The sequence below is a fragment of the Rhipicephalus microplus genome, unplaced genomic scaffold (genome assembly GCF_043290135.1).
Source record: "Rhipicephalus microplus isolate Deutch F79 unplaced genomic scaffold, USDA_Rmic scaffold_28, whole genome shotgun sequence".
NCBI classification, from domain to species: Eukaryota; Metazoa; Arthropoda; class Arachnida; order Ixodida; family Ixodidae; genus Rhipicephalus; species Rhipicephalus microplus.
The window spans coordinates 1,149,703-1,174,224 of record NW_027464601.1 but is presented as its reverse complement, the minus strand read 5'-3'; the positions used below and the strand labels follow the sequence as shown (position 1 = coordinate 1,174,224).

Genomic DNA, 24,522 nt, shown 5'->3' with positions numbered 1-24,522 from the left:
AATTATTATGTTTAATAATCCTTACGTGTCTACAAAATTATATACGTTCAAGAACTTATTGCTCTAATTAAGAATAAATTAGTTTCTTTATTTAAATAATTGTATGCAGTAGATCAATCACCACACTTTCCTACGTCATCGGTAATCTTTCTATTATATCTCCATCATTCTAATCTGAACAATAATTTTTAAAACCACTCAATTCTTGGCCAATTCCTCATTGTCGGTATGCTCATAAACAATACGTAAACAAGAACAAAAACTTAGTATCTGCCCAGGAACGACGAGAACACACAAGAGAATCTTAAACGCGCGAGCGTTAAACGAAATTCTATATCGGTAGCATCGACCCAACAAAGGCTTAAAATAAATGTCAGTGTTAAGGAAAACCTGACATTGGCAGCGTAGACGCCTGACGAATGCAATAATAAATTACAGTTTACCAGCAAGAATCGAACCCACGCGCTCTGCGTGGCATCCAAGCATTCTACTTCAGAGATTCGCCAGGTCTCGGAAATACTTTTCAGATAGATGCTAATCTTCGTGAAACACCAATAGTGGTTGCAGTGCTACCTACTTAATTTTACAAACATTACATATGTACTCCTTTTATACTGACGTCAAGCCGGGTTAACATAAAGGGTGGTTAGGTACCGTGCGCTGAAGCTTATTCATGTAGCAGTGTCCACGGCCAGCATCTTCGCGAGCATCAGCGCTTCATATCAGCTTCTGGTGTCCCTAATAAGCATTTTCCAGTTGACATCGCTGTGAAAGTGCAGACAACTGTTTATACAGACATCTGCAACCCTTCAGCATATGCCTGTGCGTGCAACATTTGTACATGTATTTAGCGTCAATTCTCAGCGTATCACTCAATAAAAAAAATTGCAACACGGTTACCTTCTCTTCGCATGCTTCGCATAACGTCGATTGCCAAGTACGTGGGATCTGCCTAATTTTTTCGCTCAGTGCCTAATATATAGAATTCATTATTCTGGCCCTCTAAGAACACGTAATGAGGTTGAACTAAAACTGGCCTACGCATACATTCTTATACATGAGAATCAGGAGAGGTGGACAGTTTATTGGCTGCTACAAGTTACTTTTGTCTCCTGAATGTGTGGTCATGGCAACCTCTTTAGGCGGGAGACCCCATTCAATAGACCACTAATAAAGATTTCCCCGTATCTGCATGTTCGACTGCAAATGTCGTCGAAAGAAGACAGTCTCCCGTCTGGAGAGAAAAAATAGAGTAGAACATTTATTTTATGTTTTGCGTGAGAAAGTCAGTGAATAGGATTCTGGTGGCGCTGCGTCAGAGTCTTATATACCCGTGAAACATGAGTACCATCTGTCGGTATTCTTAGAAACGCAAATTATATGCCGTATTTTGTAAATTTTAAAGCAGGTAGCAGCCCCGTATCGTCTTAGCAACGCGTAAGAAACTATCTTTTTGCTGCATAGCGTCGCATTGTCATCGTAGCGCTATAAACTTCTTAGCATTACTTATGTATGCCTTTTCTAGTATAAGAAAACACACCGCAGAATATTAGCGTGTTGACATTGTGCTTCAGATATGCGCAGAATTTCCTTTTAAAACGACAATCACACACGTTTGAACGCAAAACATGCACAATATTGGCGCGCGCTGGGGACGTGTTAGTACCTGAAAGTTTTTGCTTGACAAACACGAAAATGCACACCAGACCAAAATTTGTTTGTTAAGGTACCCCCAGAAAAAACAAACATTTATTTCAAACGATATATCTATGGATTGAATGATGTTCAGTGGGGCGAATAATCGGAGGGTTTTATCGGTAAACCGTCGATTGTGCGTATTCGTCTGTCCGGAAGTCTGTCTGTCAGTCCATCTGTCTGTTTGTCAGTCCATTATCGCCCTGTCTGTGTGTCTGTTTGTCTGTCCGTTCGTCCATGCATCTTTCTGTGTGTTCATTCATCTGTTCATCCGCCTGCCTGTCTGTCGTTCTGTTTGTCCGTCCATATGTCCGCTTGTCTGTCTCTTTGTAGTACCTTCTAGTGAAGACTCCAACTACTGCCATCCTGCATCTTTTCATCATATATTATCATAAGGAAGTACTTCTGTCTAGCGGACATTTCAAGAACTAAACGAGAGGTGGCTACCTACACGTACACATACATCGAGGATGCGTGACCCATGGATCAAGGAGCTTCGCCCATAAAAGCAGCGTATCATTCTCTTTTCAAGTGTCACAGGACTCAATTATAGGCACATTCATGAACTGCGGAGTTTTCCAGTGTATCATGCACGGCTAAAAGGCAATAATTCTCAACATAGTTAACGCAATGCTCAAAATAAAAGAAAGTGAAATTTTATTTGATCTTGTTTAGAATTGATTTACGTGACTACAAATTTGTGGTAGCTACCCAATTATTCTAGCGAGAATAAAGTTCATTTCTTCAGTGAAGCATAAATGTACTTTACTTCCGTAGAATCTATTGCTGCTGTGTTTCTACGACTTCATTTATATAATAACAGGACTCAAATCTCGGGTAGGCCTACCCCTGGTTCTATTAATTTTTTATCCTACGCTTGCCGAGAGACCTTAAAGATATATTTATTTTATTTTCACCTGCACTGATATGCTTAACACCAAAAAGTATTGTGAGCTTCAAGATTTTTTTTTACACAAAACACTGATGTTACATTAACAATAAAAAGAGTGGTTTTCATTGCATTTTACATATAACACCATCGCTTACATTTTATTGTACCTTATGGTTTTCATTAGTTTGTAAATGTTTTAGAAATAATAGCGCATGCAGGCGTGATTTCGACAAGTGCAATGTTCTTTCTTCTGCTGTTCTCCCACGCCAGAGCCACCATCCAAAGAGCGGCCGCAACCACGTTTGCAACACCACAGATAATAAATAGCCAGTCATAGGCACCTCCTCGGTCCCTGAAGTGGCCTGCAAAAATAAAAAAAAAGGTAAGTAGGTGGGCATACACGTCTTAAGCACGAGCACGTCAGTGCAATTTCATCAGAAATCACATAAAAATATTATTTTTTTACTCAATCCAGTGTTGATAAGGATATTGTCTAAGTTGTTGCCTCTACAGCTTCGGCATTAGTGTAATTGTTATCAGAATTATTTGATTTTGAACGCAAATAGACATAGTACAAGTTAAAAAAAAAACTTTCTTTATAGATTCAAATCTGAATTCTGCGTCTTGTCGCAAGATAACTATTTAAAACAGAGAAATTCAAAAAGGCCTTCCACAAAAATGAAAAAAAATGCTTTGCTATAGATACTGCACACAAAGTGAAAGACGGTGGTTAGAACGCGCGTGAATATCCCCTAAAATAAAGAACCAGCTCAGTGTAGCCGCTGAATGGCTGATACCCGTGGTTTGAAAACCTATAAAGTGTTATAAAATGACAAATAAAACGACACCAACGAAATGGTTACCAAACCATTTCAACATTTGCCTTCTCTGGGCAGTCGACAGCTATTTAAGTGTTCCTTTCCTTTTAAAAATGAAGTATAGGCCTGCATTTCATACCTAGTGGGTAGAAAGTCCGATCTACCGTTGCCTATTGTTGCGCAAGGGCATTTATTGACAGGCCATAACTGCAAGCGAAACCATATAATGCAACATCTTTTTTATGGGTGGCGAAAGCTGATGTGAAGGAGAATAATTGGCGAACGTATAAAAAGTATCAAGAATAGTTTAATTAACTACCGTGAGAAGTTTCCCTTGCATGCTCTTTTCTTTAGGTTAGTGCGAATATATAAATTTATTGGAAAATTTTAATACTATAAGCTTTGGCAGTTTTATAGATAAGCATGCTGAGAAAATAAAAACGGAATTTTCACTGCTCTGTCATAGACCCTTTTTGAATTAAAGGTTGCATACTAGGCAAAATAACGTTTTGAAATCAAACTTTAGAATTTTTATAAAACAATGTACACTACGCAGACAATCAAAGTATATTTCATCGTAAGTGAATGTGTGCATATGGTTTGCTGAAAAAGTATGAGGTACGTTGCTTTACTACTTTTTACTGAACCCTCAAACTTGAAAAAAAAAACGTCAGAGCAGGTATTTTTAATTCATTCTAAATTCGAAAAAAAAAAACAGCAGAGCAGGTAAGCGTTGCACTGGATCCATTTCTCCGCAATTATGGCTTTACTATGAAACTGTTTCTAGCAAATGCAGTTGCTGATCTCTTCTTTGTACTGATCAGGCAACAACATATAAAATTTTGAAAGAAATTCATTAGGTCAACTAGCTATGCTTAGTTAGATGTTACGTAGAATCACCCAGCCCCCTCAGAAATTGTAGTAAGCTTTTTCTCAAAGCAAAAATGACCAATTCAGCAATTTGCACACGATTGGTGAAAGCAGAAAAATTTAAACCTCAATGGCTGCATCTGTGGTTACTTTCTTTCCTGGTGTCGAGGCTATTTTTCGGAAGATGTACAATGGACAAGTTCTCTCGAAATTTGGGAGTGTCCTGTGCAAATTGAAGTGCAAATCGAAGGTGCGCGCGTTCATGCTTGCACATAGGTTTCGTGCCCGCACGTGTTTGCTTTGTTTTCGGCGCCAGCGCGGGCAGCGCCTGTCATATCTGCGTGGTAGCATACGTTCGTCTCAAACGTCATGAGGCGCAAAATTGGTTTGCACAAGCACACTCCATTACATTGTAAGCTGCCGGGTCTTAGCCAGGACCGCGGGAAAATTCGTGTTCCGCTGAAATTATTAGCAGCCGTGATTGTATAACCAAGGTATCACTCTACTAGCCACTAGGACACAAATATTTGTTGCCCAATGTTCAAATCAGTAGAATAACGCTATGGATCTGCTGTGAGATTTCTTTGTGGTAATACAACATAAGTCGTACCTATCAATGATGGCCTCACGAAGGACTGCAATCCGGCCGAAGCGACAACAATCCCAAAAGCGATTGACATCTTCTCATGTCCGAAGTAATAGTCCAGAGTGACTGGGAAGAGAACTATAGCAGTACCAATGATGAAGCCTATTAGAATGGCCACAGCGAAGATGAGGCCGTGGTTGTGCAGAAAAGGTAGCATAAGAAACGCCACTGCCTCTGCACCCAATGTCAGCATGAGAGCAACGTTGTTCGTTATCAAACTTCGATCGACGGCCATCGGCAGCGTGAATCGTCCAACACCCTCGGTCACTGCTCCAGCAGCCATTACACTTAGAGCAGTCGCCACTGTTACCCCTCGATCGGAGGCGAAGTCCACGAATAATGACATGTACAAATCGTAAGACATGCAGTAGGCGTTGAAGCTGTACATTATGAGATAAAACATGGGGCTTCTGAATACTGTCAGTGCGTGCCATATCTCGTGGCTCCTCTCAACTTCCGGTGCTTTCGGAGGCAGTTTGGTTGAGACAGGATCCTCCCCGGCAGCAACCACACGCCAAGTCGGCCTCCCAGTGAATATGCTGAAGGCAAGTCCGTTCATGGTGATGGCACCACAGATAAGAAGGGCGCCGCGCAGTCCATATCCAGCGACGAGGTATTCGAGCAGCTTAGGAAATACAAAAAGGGCCGCAGTTACGCCGGCGTAGTTGAGGCCCATTGCTAGGCCCAAGTTCTTGACGAAGTGCTCGCTGACGATGGTGGGGGCTACAATGAACACCATACCCGTTCCGATGGCTGCAAGAGTAAATAAAGTGGCTACAGAAATGGTTTTAAATGGAACATTACATGAACAAAGACAATGTTTCTGAATGCTCGAAAATCTATGCTAAGGCCAAGAGGCCTGGTATCGCCCACGAGAAACCTTTGTGTGCTAGATGCAGCTCCTGCAATGAAAATGTGCGATGGTATCTACCATTGAGAAACACCATCAGCGTTTCTTTGTAGCTCTGAACTGTAAATAGTGTTTAAGCGACCACATCGTGAGCCAATGTGGAAAATGGTCAATGGAGAATATCTTAAGCAGTTTTGCTTTCGAGAAACATCTTTTGCTTTCGAGATAATATAATACGGAACACAACAAGGAAACAGAGATATAATACACGCACAGTCATATCAGGGTTGACGGCGCCCACCCAGACAGTCACAACCGCGAAGTCAGAGGAGCAGCATCGGTGAACACAAAAAAAGTTTAGTAAATTTTCAAACTAGCACGAGTAGTTGCCATCAGTTTTGAAACTAGGAGAAAAAAAGAAGTTGGATGGGCGATTTTAACCTACGCAAGATAACTGCTGGTGTGAACGACGTTATGGACATCATTGGATGGGAAATTCTGGCAAGACAGTGTCAAAGTGGCAGACAGTGTAGCAGTGTAAAAAATTGCTACAAAGGCTGTTCTAGACTTTATAAAAAACACTGGACTAGATACTAGACTGTAGGGTACTATACTAAGTGGGTACTTTAAATACGCACCACCTCTTCTTGTCTCCATCATCACCCTTCATCCCTCTTTCCTTCCCCTTTCCCTTATCCCCTGTGTAGAGTATCAGGCTAGAGTGAACTAGCTCAGGCCAACCTCTCTGCCTTCTAATAAATTCTCACTCACTCACTCACTCTGGCAAGACAGGTATAGAGCAAAAAGGAAGGGAGTAAGAAAATGAAGTACGCAGGACTCAATTCAAATGAGCTCGTGAAGTGGAGCGTAAAATGCGAATTATTTTGAGAACCTTTCGTGCTGCAGTGGAGATAGACTGGCAGATCATACTGAATATGATAATTTCATTAAAAATTCCCTTCAATATCAACCATTTTGAAGTCTGAAGCTGCACTCTACAGAAGGATGGAAGTTTTATTATCATTTACTTTGAATTTTACTTGACGAACGCCTCTTCAGGTAGGGCTAGAGACACGTATTAAACTTCATGTGCGTTTAGAAAGGGAGTATGTGCTCAACCAAATGTGAGACATAAGAATATGAGAAGCAGTTTATGCAAGGATACATCTTTGGTTCCAAGCGACGTAAGTGTATTATCACGTCATCATAAATACATGAAAGTTTTCAGAGAAGAAAAACGCTTTCCTAACAGCTGCTTAGTTAGGTTAGTGTTACAAGGATGGCTTGGTGTAGTGAGTCTCGTGTGTAATAAATTTTGTTCATGTGTGCTTGAAATCGTGTACAACTGTATAGTCCACAAAAATTACCTAAGTTTATTTTGTGGATATTTTAGTGCTATACGTATTTATCCCATTTTGTTTGTTAAGATGGTCTTGTTCTTAAAATGTGTTTACAAAAAAAGTGGTTATAGAGGAGTTTCAGAAGTATCACTCTTACGAGCCCTTGCAAGTCGCAGAAGGTGTGCGGTTTTAAAACTTCTAAACTACAGCTTTCACTTCCCCTGCCCTATTTCAAAGTGTACATGGTGCAGCTGCGGACGCTATCAAGTATAAGAGGTTTGTAGAATGGCTATGATATACATTATGTATCTGACCGTGCCCTACAAATAAGACAAAATATCAGTTAACATTCATAACAGGTACTTCGCATTCAGGTTAACATAAAAGTGGTTTCCTAAGTTTGAATACAAAATAGAAAATGCCTACACAGTGCGTTAAGCTAAAAATTCGGTAGTCTATTGCTGCGCTGGCTTTGAACAACTTGGCTTTTCGTAGGCGCAAAATAATTTCATGTCCCACCAAGTGCTTAGGAAATGTGCCTTACCATGCAGAACACCCAATGAAAATGTCAGGAAACCAATGGTTGTGGCAAAAAAACTCGACATTAGGCCGATGCTTGATATCGCAGCTCCCAAACTTATCACCGGACGACCGCCGAATCTCTGAGCTAGAGGTCCCGTGATGAAGCCTGTGACAAAAAAAAGTATATTTAAACACTTTGACGGCATTACTCAACGCAGTCGGTGGGGACTTTATTGCCATGGTTATTTGGTTCAATAGGGGAATAGGAGTTTGAATCGGAACTGGGACTTCGAAAAAACTTGCAATGCAAGCTTTTATTCAGCAATTTATTCGTCAGCTAACACAATAACAAAGTCCAAGTTATATTTACGAATTAGTTTGCCAAAAGTACATCGTCATTGATTGGTTGCTCAGTGTTCTTACTTTATATTTGCACGCAATTAAAATAGGGTTACGAGCCATGAGCATGACTGTTTCTCAAAGATTATTTCAGTTCTGTAATTTGTGGGAAACAAATGACTTTTTGCGTGTATGTTTTATTCATTTTATGATTCACACCTTTGAGAATAATCTAAAGAAGTTCCGATGCATAATGTAGGTAGAAAAATGTCGCTATGCAAGGTGAGACAGCTGTATGTTTTAACAAAGAGGCATAGATGAGCGCTTTTGTTGTGGCAGGTCACTGACGGAAGCTGCAAAGACCCTTTTCATAAAGGGATATTTGCAGGGCACTGTAGTTTCCGAGAAGAGAGTGTAATATTTTTTTTACTAACTGAAGAGTACATTTTGTACACTGGTATATAATAATGGCTAACCGGCCAAGGCAATGAGGAAGGTTTATAAAGGCTTTTGACTGTTGTTTCAGGCTTATACTGTTTATGTATTTATGTTTGCCTAGCATGGCAATATTGTTTTAAGATCCTTAACGTTTCAAAGGAATTCGGGCAATGAAAGCCGTGCAAGAGAGGACTCATAGTAGCCTTAATCACCAAGACCTCCAGTACTATTGTTAGCAATTTCACAATATAGGATGGGGAACGGATAGTTCAACGACACTACATGTTTGTCCGTGAGCCCATTTTTACGTGTGCGTGTATATAGATATGTGAAAACTGAAAACTATTCAGGCGTTCCTTAACATGCACTGAAATCAAAATACATTAACTTCTAGCATGTTCTCTACATCGAAATACAGCCGTATATAGCGTTGGCTTTTGCCTTTACCCCGGTACTAACTTCTACTGCAACTGCATCATAATCTGGTATGCTACAATTCTGAAATTACCAGGAACAATTTCAAATCTGAGGTTGCTGACACAAACACTGGAGTTACCACTGGGCGCTCGTTTGAAAAAAACAGCAAGTCTATGAAATGTTTCGTGTATTACGCCATGCCTGAAAATATTACAACACGCAAAAGTGGGTGTAAACGTTATCAGCACTGTCCAGTTGCCCCATGTTTTCTGAACCAACACAATATCACAGGGATGACAAATACACGAAAGATAGAAACGAGTATATTTGCAATATTTAGGCGTAGGTGTGACATTTAGGGCTGCCAGTATCTTGCGCGCCGAGTTCGTTTCTTCTTTGCCGATCCCTGTACGGTGGCCGAGCTATAATCACCACCTCGTAACATGACCCCTGGTGGACGAAGCGCCGTCAAGGCGCCCCTAAATAAATCAGGACTGGCAGTACAGTAGCAAGCGTTTTAGGCACGACAAATGAACAACATCAGTAGGTGGTGTGGCAGAAAATGAGTGGGTTTTAACGGGAGTGGTGATGTAGTCAACGTCGGTGACTTTGCGGATAACTTTGTAGGGCCCTGTCTATTGTAGGAGGAGCTTCTTGCGCAAGCTTTCACGTCGGTACGGCGTCCAAAGTAGGACAAGAGAGCAAGAGGGTAGTTAATGTTCTTGTCCTAGTCATCCTAGCAGATGTTTTTTGAGGCCTGAGAAGCACTGAGCCTAATGTGCGTGATTTGGTGGGCGATGCGGGCTCGAGAAGCAATGTCGTGAGCATACATCGTTGGTTGGATAGTATCAGAAGGAAGAAGTGTGTCGAATGGCAACGCAGGGTTGCGGCCGTACAGAAGAAAAAACGAAGAATAGCCAGGGGTGGTTATGCCTTGACAAAACGTAACGTAGGGGAGCGTTGCGTCCCAGTCATGGTGGTCAGCAGAGACATACATGGACAAAATGTCTGTAGCAGTTCGGTTGAGGCGCTACGTGAGACCATTGGTGTGGGGGTAGTAGGCAGCAGTAAGGTGTTGTTTGGTAGAGCAGCTACAGAGGATATCGTCGATAATCTTTTTGGGGAAGTAGCGGCCATGATCCGTCAGAAGCTGTTGCGCAGCCCCATGCCACAGAATGACGTCGTTCACTAGAAAGTCTGCGACTTTGGTAGCTCAGCTACTTGGCAAGGCACAAGTTATAAGTTATAGCGTATCTTTTCACATAGTCAGTTGCGACAGATCCATTTCTTGCCCGACACGGATGTAGAGAAAGGTCCGAGCAAGTCAAGACCGACGCGAAAGAATGGTTCCGGGGTAATGTCGATAGGTTGGAGCAGGCCAGCAAAATGGAGATCAGGACTTTTGAGACGCTGGCAGTGCTTGCAAGCAGCGACATAATGGTGCACAAATTCATACAGGAAAGGCCAAAAGAACCGTTGCCGTACGCCATGATAGGTGCGTGAAAGACCCACGTGTCCCACCATCGAAGCATCATGCGGATGTTGAAGAATGGTAACACGCAGGTGTCGGGGAATAACTAACGAAAATTCCACGCCATAAGGCTTCATAATGCGGCTATACTCAATGCCATTGCGAAGGACATATCGATAGAGCGAAGGGTCAGAATGTCCTGAAGATACCTGCTCGACGACCGCTTTAGAGTTGTATGCCGAAACTGATCTGTGCCGATGTCGCACAAATCTGATACGGCAAGCACATAAGAAGCGCTCTTATGGCTCTTATGGACATCGTGGCTAGCAGGGTCCACTCGGATAACGTGAGAGACAATCGGCATCTTGGTGCAAGCTGCCAGACTTATAAATCCCGTCGAAGGTAAACTTCACGAGATGTAGAGCTCAGCGACCTAGGCGACCGGTTGGGTCCTTGAGTGACGACAACCAACACAGAGTGTGGTGGTCAGCAATAACTAATAACTCATAGTCATACAAGTAGGGGCGAAATTTATCTACAGCCCAGTCTAACGCAATACACTCACGCTCCATGATCGAATAGCTTCCCTCAGATGTGGAAGTAAGGCGGCTGGTCCGCCTGGTGTTGAGACAGGGCGGTACCGATACTGTGAGCACTAGCGTCTGTGCGAACTTCAGTCGTCGCGGACGGGTGAATGTGGGCCAGTATTGGTGGTGAAGTGAGCACGTCGATGAGCGTGACAAACGCAGCTACTTGGTCTTGGACCCACGAGAAGGGCACGCTCATTTTGAGAAGGTCACTGACTGGTCGGTCAATGATGGCGAAATCGCGTATAGAATGTCAGAACTACGATCACAATCACACAATACTCTGAACATCAGACAATGACACAAGACAAGGTCGCACTACGATGTCATAGTGTGTATTGTGTGGCATGATCTTTGACGTGTTTCCCCACAGTTGGAAGCTCACCGAAGTTTTTCTGAACTCGCTTGTGACACGTCATTTGCGACGCCATCGTATCCAGTTTCGAACGTAAATATGTGCAGCCTCGTTGCTGTAACGACCGTTCTCATAGTGCAGAGCATTCTGATTGCGAAGGTAATTATGTGTGTGAGCACACGTTCTGCCCAATCAAGCTCTGTTGTTCTGTAGAGGCAGTTTTTTTAAAAAACTCAATGGGCTTTGCAGACACTTGCAAAAGCTGCATCTGTTGTAATGACGGTGACATGTACGATTGTTGACAAGCACGGAAGGGTTCTTGTGAATCAACACTTGCACATTTATTGTCATATGTTACAGAATTTAGGCAACGTGTTAGAATCTTTGAAACGCACATGGCGATGGTGTAGCAGCAAGGCCAGCAGTTCGGTACAATGCAGCGGCTACTGTTCAGCGCTGCATGACAAGTTAAAGGAATAAATGTCTACTGAGCTGTTATGTTACCTTTTGCTGCTGATCTCCAGAGACCTCCAATGAAAAAGTTCAATCACAACAATCTTTATTTACCAAGCTCTATAAATTTGTTGTTTGAAACTGATAATAATAAAATTATCTTTGAGTGTAACTCCGCCTTTATATTTTGATCTGGAAGGACATTAAGCATTCAGTAACAAAGCTCAAGCTTAGAGCAATAAATGTACACTTTCGTTCTAAGTCTGAATTTTCACATTCAATTATCACAAAAATCACATTGCAAAACCGCATTTTCATAAGGTATATTATGCATTTAAAAGCCTTGAATGGATGACCTTGGGTCGTCTATTCGTACTTAGTAGGCCGTTCTTAGGACAACAACAGGTCTTGGAGTGTTTTCCGGGACGCCTCTCACAGAAATGTAGTAGTTTATTCTGTCCTGTATTCCGGTAACGAAAAGGCGTAGCATAATACCAGACAGTATAGCTGCTCCACATCATGTGGCGCCAGGTATGAAGGACAAAAAAATACTAACAAGCACGCAATCTATGTCCTCCAAGGTTGCAGAAGCAGTCATCGTCACTCGCTAAACCTACAGCTTTACTTGTACATTCCTCAAACACAGCCCCAGATCAGACCAAATACTTCACTGTTTAAGCTTACGGCCTCGATTCTAAGGTAAATGAAGCATCCTTTCTATGCTGACAAGCTAAAAAACACACAACAGCCACTTGATAGAATCGAGGTGAATAAAAAGTTCTTTCAGCAGCGTGGCCATGTTTGCATACGCAATTGGGACCCAATATCCCAGTAAACGCAAGCCTTTTTGCATGAACAGCGGTTCGCGGTGGGTATACTGTGATGCAACGGTGAAGCTAACCTTTATTAGGCCCAAAAGACACGATGAAGCGACCACACCCGAGGCACAGAACCCAGGCAAGTTCCCACAACGGATGAAGACAATGACCATTCTTGATGATGAACATGTGTGAACAAAGTAGATGTGCCTAATGAATGCCCACACTTACCCCACCTCCCCCCCCCCCCCGTGAAAGCGGTCATCCTGACCGCAGTTCTTAGCCGCAGTTTAAAGCGAAGAGGAACGCCGTGTGAAGGCTTCCTGTGGGATACGTAGACTATTTCTGCTGTCGGGCAGCGGTGATTTATTGGAAGAATAACAGATGCCACGCGATAATTGGCAGGAGACGTTTCCTCCTAGACTGTGCAGGGGCCAATGAAGCATTGCTGAAACTTGTCGCACAGGCCAAGAGTGCGAATGGGTGTAAAAAGGAGAGATTCATTGCCAGGGTTGAAGGACAGGGCCCGATGAGAGGCATCATAATCGAGCTTGCGATTCTGTTTTTTGGCTACAGTGTTGACGCGGGCCAGTTGACGGCAATGCAGTAAACGAGCCACGTTTTCTTCACTTGAGGATGAACATGGTTAAACAGGTTCAGAGAAGAACCAAACATTGAGGAAAGAAGAGGGGAAGCGGCCGTGGACGAGGTAGAACAGAGTGTAACCAGTTGCGCGTTGCAGAGAGGTATTATAGGCAAAAGTGACGAATGAAAAAATGGTGTCCTAGTTCCTGTCCTAGTTCCTAAAATGGTTGCAAGGTGCATAGAAGTGGTTGTAACTGACCACTTCGAGTTGTAGGGATGTTGAGATGCTGACGAAGGGTGCATGAGGCAGCGTAGTTGTGACACTGGTGGACAAATTCGGCCAGTAGTTGTGAAATCTTATACAATCGTACGTTTTCTGGAAGCCCATGTGTACAGCAGACATGTCGTCGTGATATGTCTTAAAGACTTGAGCCCGAAGGGAGCGAGGTAGAACGGGCACCAAGCATTCACCATCAGGGTGGCAGATGTGACGGTACAGGGCACGGTTGTAGAGCTTGAATTGCGTCAGCTGTCGGTGGAGACGCGCGTTAGGGGGCCGACAAGTTCCGCCAAGACGGTCCATGATGCGGCGACAGTAAAGGACCGCACGTTTGTTGGATAACAACATGCCACACTCGTTAGGAGAAGTTGGGTCCAGTGCAGCTAAGGACGGAACGTGTGAAGAAGGGACAGCCGAAATCTCTTCGAGTGCAACAGTGATGAGTTTGCTAAGTGATCCTGAAGGGATCGGGCAACGTATAAGCGCGTCCGCGTCTTCATGTTCTTTCCCCGACTTGTATGTAATACTGAAGTCATATTGTTGTAAGCGAAAGATCCCGCGACCAAGGTTGCCGGGCAAGTTCTTGAGTGTCGAGAGCCAGCACATGGCGTGGTGGTCTGCAACCAGAGTAAAGTGCCGGCCGTGGAGATAAGGTCAAAATTTTGTATTGACCATACGACCACTAGGCACTCCTGTTCGGCGATGGTACAATTCTTTTCGACGGGAGTCAGTGCACGGCTAGCGTATGCAATGACCTTCTCACGTGAAGATTTGTCTCGCTATAGGATAATTCCACCTATGCCTTGACCACTAGCGTCCATATGCAGGAGCGTAGGCGTAGTTCTGTCGAAATGACACTTTGCTAAGGCACGTTGTCGGGCTAGTCGGTTAAGATTCATCATTTTCACTGGTATAGCGCACCACGACAAGGACACACACAAAGGAGAGATGCACACACACACAGCGCTAACTTGCAACTAATGTTTTATTTGCGATCACACACGCTGTTTATACAACAATAGACCGATAAAACCTGGATAATGTCACGTCAAGAATACAGCACAGCCTATGCACGTGTAATCACCGATAGCGACAATCTACACTAGCCCGTCAAAGTGAAGATTCCAGATACTTCTTTTCTTTAGATGATAATGCTATGGAAGCCACACTCACACATTTTTCTTTCATTTTGTCTATTTCAAAAGCTTCTATAATTTCACGTGTGGTTCTGTCACGGGCTCTAAATAGTATACGGTTGTTTTGGAACATAGGGACGGAACGGCACCTCTGACAGTGAAGGGCCAAATGACCACATACAGCTCTTTCTACATTGTACTTGTGCTCCTTTAGTCTTTCATTCACACACCTTCCAGACTGCCCTGTGTATTCACAACTGCAAGTCAAAGAAGTGCTATAGACAGCACCACAAGGACAATTCACAAATTTCTCCCGGTGCTTAATCTTACAATCCTGTTTCCCGCTACTTCCTGCATTGACCTTTTTGCACATTCCTTGCAACTTTTCGGGAGCAAAAAACACTACATCCGCACCCGCCTTCCTTGCTATCCTTCGCAAGTTATGCGAAATGGCATGCATGTAAGGCACTACAGCAAACTTGCCTGCCTTAGTGGCGGTTGCCTGGTCTTTGCCGTTTGCCCTTCCTTTCCTGCTTATACATTCGGCTGCAGCGGTCAACAAGTGCAAGGGGTAGCCAGAGTTCAATAAACGTTTTGCTTGAGCCCACAAGCTCTCATAAAGCTTGTGGTGGCACGACTTCATCAGTGAATTCTGAAAACAGGATTTTATCACCGCACGCTTTACCAATTTCGAATGAGCGGACGTGAACGGAAGAACCGGTTTATTCCCTCGCGGTTCACATCGCGGTTCATATCCTTCGCAAGTTACTTCGTAGAACCAAGGCAAGCCAACTTTCCAGAATAGATGAAGACGATGACCACTCATTATGATGAACATGCGTGATTAAAGTAGATGTGCCTTATGGATGCCCACAATACTAAAGAACGGTAGTTTATTGCGTGTAGATGGCTATGATGCTCATATGCACAGCTACTTATCTGATATCTAGACAAATATCTGACCGCTGTTTCACCAGATGTCATAACGACACCCGTCTCCGACCACCCGCATATTTTGCTGTGTAACGATAATCTGCAAATACTAATAAATAATATTGTAAGGGTGTTTGCGCACCAGAACCACAATGTAATTATGAGGCACGCTGCAGTGGAGAGGTCCGAAAATTTTGATGACGTTTGGTTTAGTAATATTGCCAACTCATACAAAACGGACTTGGAACTCATAACTCACATCAAAATACGATCGCCACAACCGGTATAGAAGCGGTGGGCCTCTAGTCAGCAGCGAAGCACTTCAACAACTGTTTCAACACAGAGGGTATGCAAATAAACATGCGGGCAACTGAATGTTATCTTAGAAGGGCCACCAATGACGCAATTGTGGGGTAGTTGTAGGCAAAATCTTGCTGAAAACGAACTAGTTCTGGTAATGACCTGATGTGTTTCAGCGCCTATGATTGCAATTAGCCTCGCGGATGATATCATGATTTATACTGAAGTGCAGTCTGCTTCTGATCAACATCGGCTAGATAGGGCTTTATGTGACATATCATCTTGGTGCGACAAATGGGGCATGAAAATTAGCACTACAAAAACAGTTCTTTTACGTATAACCAGGAAACGAAACCCCATAACTTTCCGGTACAAAATTAAAAACACCTTAATCGAGGAGGTTAGTAAGTTTAAATACCTAGGTATCGTATTGAACTCCAGATTAGATTGGAACGACCACGTTCAGCAGGTAACTTCTTCAGCGCTAAAAAAACTTGGTCTTTTACGGCATAAACTTCGAGGTACACCGAGTAACGTTAAGCTTTTAGCGTATAATTCCATAATTAGGCCTAACCTGGAGTATGCAGCGGTTGTTTGGGACCCGTACACAAACAAAAACATTAACGAATTGGAGAAGGTTCAGAGGAGGGCTGTTCGTTTTATTTATAATAAATATAAAAGAAGTGATTCTCCGTCAGGTATCATGACACTCAATAAAATCCAACCACTACACATTAGACGCCAAATTGCCCGCTTAGCTTTTATGGAATCCCTAATTAAGTGTAAGACTGGATTATCACCCACTCCATTCATTAGTCCGTCCACCACGAGGAAAACACGGCACACACATAGCCACAGTTTATCCCCATTCTTTGCCCGAACAAATACCTTTAAGTTTTCATACTTTCTACGCATGGTAGATGACTGGAATAAATTGCCAGAAAGAATTTTTAGTGGAAATTTTATGACAGCCCTACACGATCATTTTAGAAACTTTTAATTACTGACGATCGGGTTTTTAGCAATGTTACTTGAAGTTGTGCGTGATTTTCTAGTTTTATTTGGATTGGAAACCCTGCTATGTTTGTGCGAAAAGTCGGTTTCACCGTGGCTTGTTTATTTTGTAGTTCTAAGTGAATTCTGTGTTTTGTTGCTTCATTGTTTTTTTGCATTGCATTGTATGTGCATGAACATTCTTTTTTTCTGTCCGTACTGCTTGGACCATTAAATTGGTCTGCAGTATTGTGTAAATAAATAAATAAATAAATAAATAAATAAAAGTACTGTGCCTCAGCTTCACATTTCACCATTGGTAGGTTCGCCACCCGTGGTGGGGCAAGGGTGGTGCATGGTGGTAGAGAAAGCAAACGTGTAAATCTACCGTTATCGCGCACCAAAATTTTTGTTTTAAAAAACTTCCTTATATCTAGTTCTTTGCTGCTTTTAAAATTGCTCATAGTCATCAATTCGCTCGATCATCACTGTATTTGTATAGTTTGCGATATTTACGTAGACATCACACAAGTTGACGCGCACAAATGCGCTGCAACAACACACAGCAACCAACATGGTGTATTATAGAAATACTAAGTAGCTAATTCATCAGGACTTGCAGTGATGGCTGCCTAACATCCATTCAAGTTGTTTCGACAGTCCAACAAATATTGTGGTACTGTAGGCTGTTCTCACCTGTCATGTAACCTAGTGCGCCAAGTACAACTATCGGCCACGAGCCTTCTGTCCTGTTGACCTGGAAGGTCTCTTGTATAGCGACGAAGAGGAACCCAAGGGAACGCCAGCCAGCCAGTGCAAAGAACGATGACATTGCGCACGCAACTGCATTCAGGACAAAACTTACATTTGAGAGCCTGTTGAGGGCATGAATAATTTTAATACCTATCAGTGGGAACTTATCAAGGAGCATTGACGAGAAAATTTTATGTTTTTCTTACCGAAGCCACTCTGCTATTCATGCTTTATAAACGCAAGAGAATATGTCTAACAGTGCTAACAGCCCAAAAGGCTCATACACTACGAAAAAATGCACTTCATCAAATAGAGAACAACGGTGAGCATGATACAGATTAGCTTTCAGCTGTGACTCCTTGCTCAATACAAATGCAATGATAGTCCCATTGAAGGACTGATGTCTCTTCTTAGGATTTCATTTGAAAAGAGAAATTTTTCAGCTGTTGTGCTTTTCAGATATGAGCAAGGTATACGTACTATTCCAACCAAAGAAATCGTTATCACCACTTTGACGCTATCTAGAATCCTGTCCTCGCAGGACATAGTGGCCATTGATGTACTCTTGGCTTGAATTACAAAACGCCAAACCTGTCCACACCTGTTGCCTCGACAATTTCAAGCTGGAAACATTTCGTCCTCAGGTTATGTCAAATAAATGTAGTAAATGTTGTTATGTCATTGTCGCGCAGATAAAGATTACACGGTAAAGAATTTGTTACCACACAAAAAAGCGCGAAGGACAGGACTATCCGTACATTGTCGTGTACATAACAATGAAGCTTTTTGATAGTTTTTTAGTATTTTTGAATGTCTTTTTACTCTTTTCTTGCTTGCATTTCTCAGTGCTGTCATAACAATGTGCATGTGTTGCTATTTTTTAGAAAGGCGGGGGGGGGGGGGGGTACGCATTCGTTCATAATTTTGTTGTACCAAGAACCTCATGCACGAAGAAAAAAATGAGCCCAGACATTAAAAACACTGGTACAGCATTTTATAACGCATTATCTTAACAGCGGCTCGACATGCTGAAAATGTCACTCTTATCCAGAACCGCAAAGCAAAAGAATGTCAAGTAATCTCCCCAGCTCCTCATGCCAGGTAGTTGAGGTTGTTTGCATGGCTTATCGTGTATAAATATAACAACGCGAATGTCCGCACGCCGTTTAGGTGCACGTACACGTTCTCCTCCAGTCAAAGCCCCTTTAGAGTGCTGGCAGTCTCAGTCCACAGGTCGCTCACACGTGGACGCAAAAACAAGCCAGATAAAACACACTATACCAGATGATAAAAAAAGTTAGTTTCGCCGAAATGGCGAAGCAGTCAATGTGATAGCAGAAAACTAGAATGTCACCCGAATAACTGCTAGGCGCTCAATACCGGCAGCGCGCTGCTCTAGCGCTAAGGACGCACAAAAAGACACACATACACTGGACGAGCGTGAATGGTCACAGCACACTTCTGGCTTGCTGATCGAACACAAAGAAGGACTCTCAAGAACAACTAGCAGGTATACATAGAATGAGTGCTAAAAAACAATTGCCTCAGTTGCTACATTGTGCTTGAGCAGTGCGCCACAACCCAATCGTCGTACATGTTAATTTTATCCTGCAAAGAGTGGCACGTGAAGTGGCCCATCCATGACTCCTGCCACGCAGTAGCGTTCAATCCTTTTGTTTACCGGCATCCTACGTCTCGAGTGGGAACAGAAATAGGCTCCTGTTCAAGGGGCGAAGCTCCTTAGTGCGTTGGTCTGTCCGTCCTTTTGATGTATGGATGTGGTAGCCCGTACCCACCGGTCGCACATACCACCAAAATATTATACGCCACCAAAATATGATTATAAACGCCACTGTAGTGGAGAACTCCGCAAATTGCGATCCGCTGTGGTGCTTTAATGTGCACCTAAGTGTAGTAGGCCCTCGGATTTTAAGCATTTCAGTCTCCATCTAAAATGCGGCTGACGCGGCCCGTACTTAATAATGGAACCAGCGAAGCAGCCGATTGGCATACTTACTAGACCACCACGGCAAGTAAATAGCGCACCTTAGAATTTTTATTTGTTTATAAAACTAATAAGGCATTTTTTCTGAATATAGAGTTAAGTTTAAGCCTAAATACTGATAGAGCATTTGATTCTGAGAACAGGAAGCTTAAATTGGTGTTCCGAATTCTTTGGCTTAGGAATTCCTTCTGCTGTTGTCGGCATGTGTTTATTCGCCGCTCTTGTTTCGTCAGACTTGCTTGTCAGGCCTTTGGTGTGGTACCATAGTAAAGCTTAAATTCAGCCCCCCCCCCTCTCGCCTCCTTACAATATTTGCCACCCTTATCTCACTGCATGTGCTTTTTTTCGCTCGTTACTGGTGCAATAAATGAACAAAGTGCTTCATTTTCGTTGCATAAAGTTCCCATAAATTGGCTGCGCTGTAATACAAAGCATAAAACTTACCGGCCACAAGCCAACTATGAACGCTGTCGGGACCTTGCTTTTGAAGTCGAGGGCAGCAGTTCCAGGCATACCACGTCCTACGCCCAGGCATGGTTGTCGCCGCAGGTGGAACGCTGTCATCAATTGAAAGAAAGGGTAAAAGTATGTAAATTTTGCAACAACATTTCACACTACTACTATATGTACCAAAAATTGAGACTGGCTTGCGAGTAATGAAAAAAAAGGTCACCCTTTCTCTAGTCGCTCTCCCTATTTGCGCTTAGCTAGTGATGCCCCTGGTCAGATCTTACCTCTTTCCGGAAGAATGCCATAACTGTCGATGGCTCTTTTGCGACTTAGAGCAGTGGCATAATTACAAGAGCCACAAAACTGTCAGTAGGACTACATATTATAGAATAAAAAAAGGCAGTTCGATCTCTATGTGTTACATACAGATCATTACTGTAACAGGGACTGCATCTGTTTTAAATGCGTGAAAATACTTTTGTTACTCTAGACAGTTTGAGCATCTATCTATCTATCTATCTATCTATCTATCTATCTATCTATCTATCTATCTATCTATCTATCTATCGATCTATCTATCTATCTATCTATCTATCTATCTATCTATCTATCTATCTATCTATCTATCTATCTATCTATCTATCTATCTATTTATCTATCCATCTATCTATCTATCTATCTATCTATCTATCTATCTATCTATCTATCTATCTATCTATCTATCTATCTATCTATCTATCTATCTATCTATCTAGTCGCCTACTTCTCAGTGCTCCCATAATCAACCCCTTAACTTGGGGTAAATCAAAACTACTACGGGAGAGTAAAATGGTTTGAAGAATACGACTCGCTGAACATGACATAGATAATGTCACTATCCCTTCGCGTACGTCGTCACACCACCCGAAAATTCCAGCGTCTACACGGAGTGCATGATGGTGAGGTGGGCTAAACTCCAGGGGTTTTTTTGGTGATACCGTGACTCCTCCGAGGAGCACAATCCGGATCCACCCGGCGCTCGCATGCTCCGCCGCCACTTCTTGTTCTTGCAGTCTGCGGTCAGCTTCTTGTTGAGGCTGTTTCGCAGCGGCTTCTTTCGCGCACACCTTATGGGGATCTGCATCTCGTTGCGCAGGTTTTGTCCTTGGCGCGCACCGTCTCTAGATCCACCTGGCGCCGCGATGGCTTGGCGACAGCCTCTGGACCCATAAAGCATGATCCGACACGTACGAGGACAATCCAACGGAATAAGAGATAACGGGTGTGCCGGCGTAGCACCGCGGAGCCCGCGCAGCAGCCAATCGACGAGGATGGATGGATGGATTGATAAAACTGTGCCCTTCAGATCGGGTGGTGGCTAACGCCACCAAGCCGCAATACTTAGTAAACCAAAAACTTGATTTATTTTTTCTCTTTAAATAGTGAGGTTGAGGACTCGCACTTTGCAGTGAAGGGTTTAATTTTCACTCGTGCCTTGACTTTAGTCACCAATCAGATAACCTCCTTCTAGTTAATTCTACCCGCTAAAAGTCTATTTTGCCCTCTCTGTTCCTAAACTCAAATGCTTTGAAAAACTATGCGCCATACTGCTGAACTATAGGGTGAAGCCCTTTACAGATCATAATCAAGTGTTCGGCAGTTTCCTCTTCCTCTCCGCACGCACTGCATAGCGTGTCTACCCTTTTGTATTCGGCACGATATGTCTTGGTTCGCAATACACCCGTCTTGGCCTCAAACAGTAGAGAACTACCCTGAATATTATCATAGATTCTTTCCTTGGCAATTTCTTGCTTAAAAGTTTCATAGATCTCTAGTGCGGACTTTTTAATCATGCCGATACTCTACATATCAGTCTCAGCTTCCTTCACCTTCTTCTCGACCGACAACTCTTTTTGGTTTGGCCCCCTGCTCATTTCTAAGTATTTACCAGTAAATTTTCTGGTTCGCTTCCTCCATTTTGTATCGACATTCTTCATGCACAAGTAGCTGAATACCTTCCTAGACCAACGCTCCTCCCCAACTCTTTCTATCGCTTCTCAAGTTTTATCTTGCTGTTAGCATCCCTGCCCTCAAATGATGTCCATACCATATAATCTTGTACTCCCTGGTGTGGTGTATTCCCGTGAGCTCTTAAGGCAAGCCTACCTATTTCATGTTGCCTAATTTATAATCTTGCTTGAACTACTGATCTCATGCAGAAGACCCCATTGTTGAACGTCAGACCAGTAAACATGACCCGTTTCCATATTCCTATCACAACCTCACACCTATTGTAATTCCACAGTGCCTTGTTTTTAATAACCACTGCATTCCTATTACCTTTAGTCGTCTTGTATATTTCGTGTACCTTTAGGTTCTCGGCCCAATTAATTATCCATACGCCCAGATATTTGTATAGATATGTTATCTCTGGCATGACCTCCTGTATTGTAAGCTCACTACCTTTATTATTAATAAAAATCATGACTGCTGATTTTTGCTTACTGAATCTGAAATCTAACCTATCTCCCTCATTACCGCAGATGTCCATCAATATCTGCAAATTTTCCTTGTTGTCGGCCATTAGCACTATATCATCTGCGTACATCAATGCTGTTTGACAAAAGAGAGGGTGAAGCCCAGTCCACTTTCCTCTAATTTGGCCTCTAATATTACGGGCGAAGCTCCTTATGGCGTGTTTGGGCATCCCTCGTAGTACGTAACCATCAGTGGCACATACCCGACATAGGTATAACATTTGACCTCCAAGGTGGTGCCGGTGAGAGATTTCTTCTGTTCGTTGTTTAACAATAAAAAATAGTGCTCAATGCACATGCCAATGGCTGCTAATGGGGAATGAGAGACAGGAGCATTCGGCTTTTAGTCAACGCGCACGCTGCGATCCTCGTTAGCAGCCATTGGCATGTACATTGAGCACTATCGGACAAGAAAGGGTTGCTACATTACACTCGCTGGGTGTAACCTCCTTAGTTATAGAAAGGTTTAGCGAGCGTTGAGCCGCAGGGCCATGAATACAATGAACGAGTATATACCATGAATGAATTCGAGGTGGTTAAAGGGGGGAAGCAGATACGAAGCGCAAGCCGTAATAAATTAAAAGCTGAATCCTCCTGTCTCTCATTTCACATTAGCAGCCACTGGCATGTACAGTGATCACTATCTGACAGGAAAACGTTGCTACGTTATACTCGCTGGGCGTAACCTCTTTAGTTTTAGAAAGGTTTAGAAAGGGAGCATTGGGCCGCAGTGCCATGAATACAGTGAACTAGTATATACCATGAACTCAAGGTGGTTGAAGGTGGGAGTAGACCCGAAGCCCAAGCCGTAAGAAAGTGTGCGTGTGCCACCTCTCGTTTAGTCCTTGGAATTTCCACTGAATGCTGGTGCTTCTATAAGGGGAATATATGATAAGAAGATGCGAGATGGTGGGACTTGCAGTGTTGAATAGATGGACGAACGGACACACAGACAGATGCATGGATGGACGCATGAACGGACGCAGGGGCGGATGCATGAACGAATGCTGGGACGGGCGCACAAACCGACGCATGGATGGTCACACAGACGGATGCATGGATGGACGAATGCTTCGCCCCACTCTCCATCATTCGCTCCGTGGATATGCTGCCATTGTTTGTAAGTACATCATGAATAACAAGGATGACAGAGGACACCCCTCAATAAGCCCCCGTTTTGCTTCTGTCGGCTTGGATACCTGTTTTTCCCACTTTATAACTGCCTTGTTACCTTGATAGATATCTTTCAAAAGATTAGTGACTCCATCTTCCACACCTAGTGTGTCCAGTATTCCCTACAATTCCTCTTGAACCACGCTATCGTACGCTCCCTTGATATCCAAAAATGCTAGCCACAGGGGCCTGTGTTCCTTTCCTGCTATTTCGATGCACTGCGTTAGTGAGAACACATTGTCTTCCAACCTGCTGTGTTTCCTAAACTCAGTCTGAATTTCCCCAAGCACCCCCTTATCCTATATCCATGCCTGCGGTCTTTCCTTCATAACCTGCATCGCCAGCCTGTAGACCATTGATGTCACTGTTATTGGACGGTAGTTGTTTATGTCAGCATTGTCCCTCTATCATTTAGAGATCATGCTCATCCTGCTAAGTTTCCATCCAACTGGGACTTCACCATCAATTATTATCTTGCTAACTGCCTCTCTCAAAGCCTGCATAAACTTCGTACCTAATGTCTTTATCAGCATAATTAGAATGCCATCTGGGCCTGTTGATGTACTACAAGAAACCCTCATCTCAGCCCTTTTCCAGTATCGTAGTGAAAATGGAACCATTGCGCCACTTGATTTATCGTTGTCTATTTTGGTGCGTAAAGCACTTCTTTGTTGAAACTTTTCTGTCGCCCTTGTTCTTAAATATTCAATAGCTTCGTCCCCTTCTAGCCTAGCACCTTGAGCTGTAGGTATAAACCCCTGCTCTAGGTTCGTCTCATTTCTTAGGAAGTTTAGAAGGTTCCAAACTTTTGCAGCTGCCTTTTTATCTTTTTTACGTACTTCTGCCAGCCACTGAGCTCCTTTTGTTCAAATCTTTTCATTTATCAG

At 43.1% G+C, this 24,522-nt stretch overlaps 1 protein-coding gene and 1 long non-coding RNA gene across 8 annotated transcripts in view; one reads left to right on the top strand and one right to left on the bottom strand.

Moving 5' to 3' along the window:
• Positions 1-2,329: 2,329 nt before the first annotated feature.
• The window catches only part of LOC142761687 (monocarboxylate transporter 12-B-like), a 145,259-nt gene continuing 123,066 nt past the window's right edge, over positions 2,330-24,522 (bottom strand). For all 7 annotated transcript variants that reach the window (XM_075884321.1, XM_075884323.1, XM_075884318.1 and 4 more), the window contains 5 exons: positions 19,941-20,053; positions 17,435-17,581; positions 7,656-7,799; positions 4,886-5,674; positions 2,330-2,949 (listed from right to left, as the gene is read on the bottom strand). In XM_075884321.1, coding sequence (XP_075740436.1) covers positions 2,768-2,949; positions 4,886-5,674; positions 7,656-7,799; positions 17,435-17,581; positions 19,941-20,053 — 1,375 coding nt within the window. In that variant the 3' untranslated portion in view covers positions 2,330-2,767. The remainder of the gene's footprint in view (positions 2,950-4,885; positions 5,675-7,655; positions 7,800-17,434; positions 17,582-19,940; positions 20,054-24,522) is intronic.
• On the top strand, positions 2,858-22,419 carry LOC142786692 (uncharacterized). The gene is made up of 2 exons (XR_012889117.1): positions 2,858-2,969; positions 21,082-22,419. It is a non-coding gene; the product is annotated as an uncharacterized LOC142786692 (long non-coding RNA).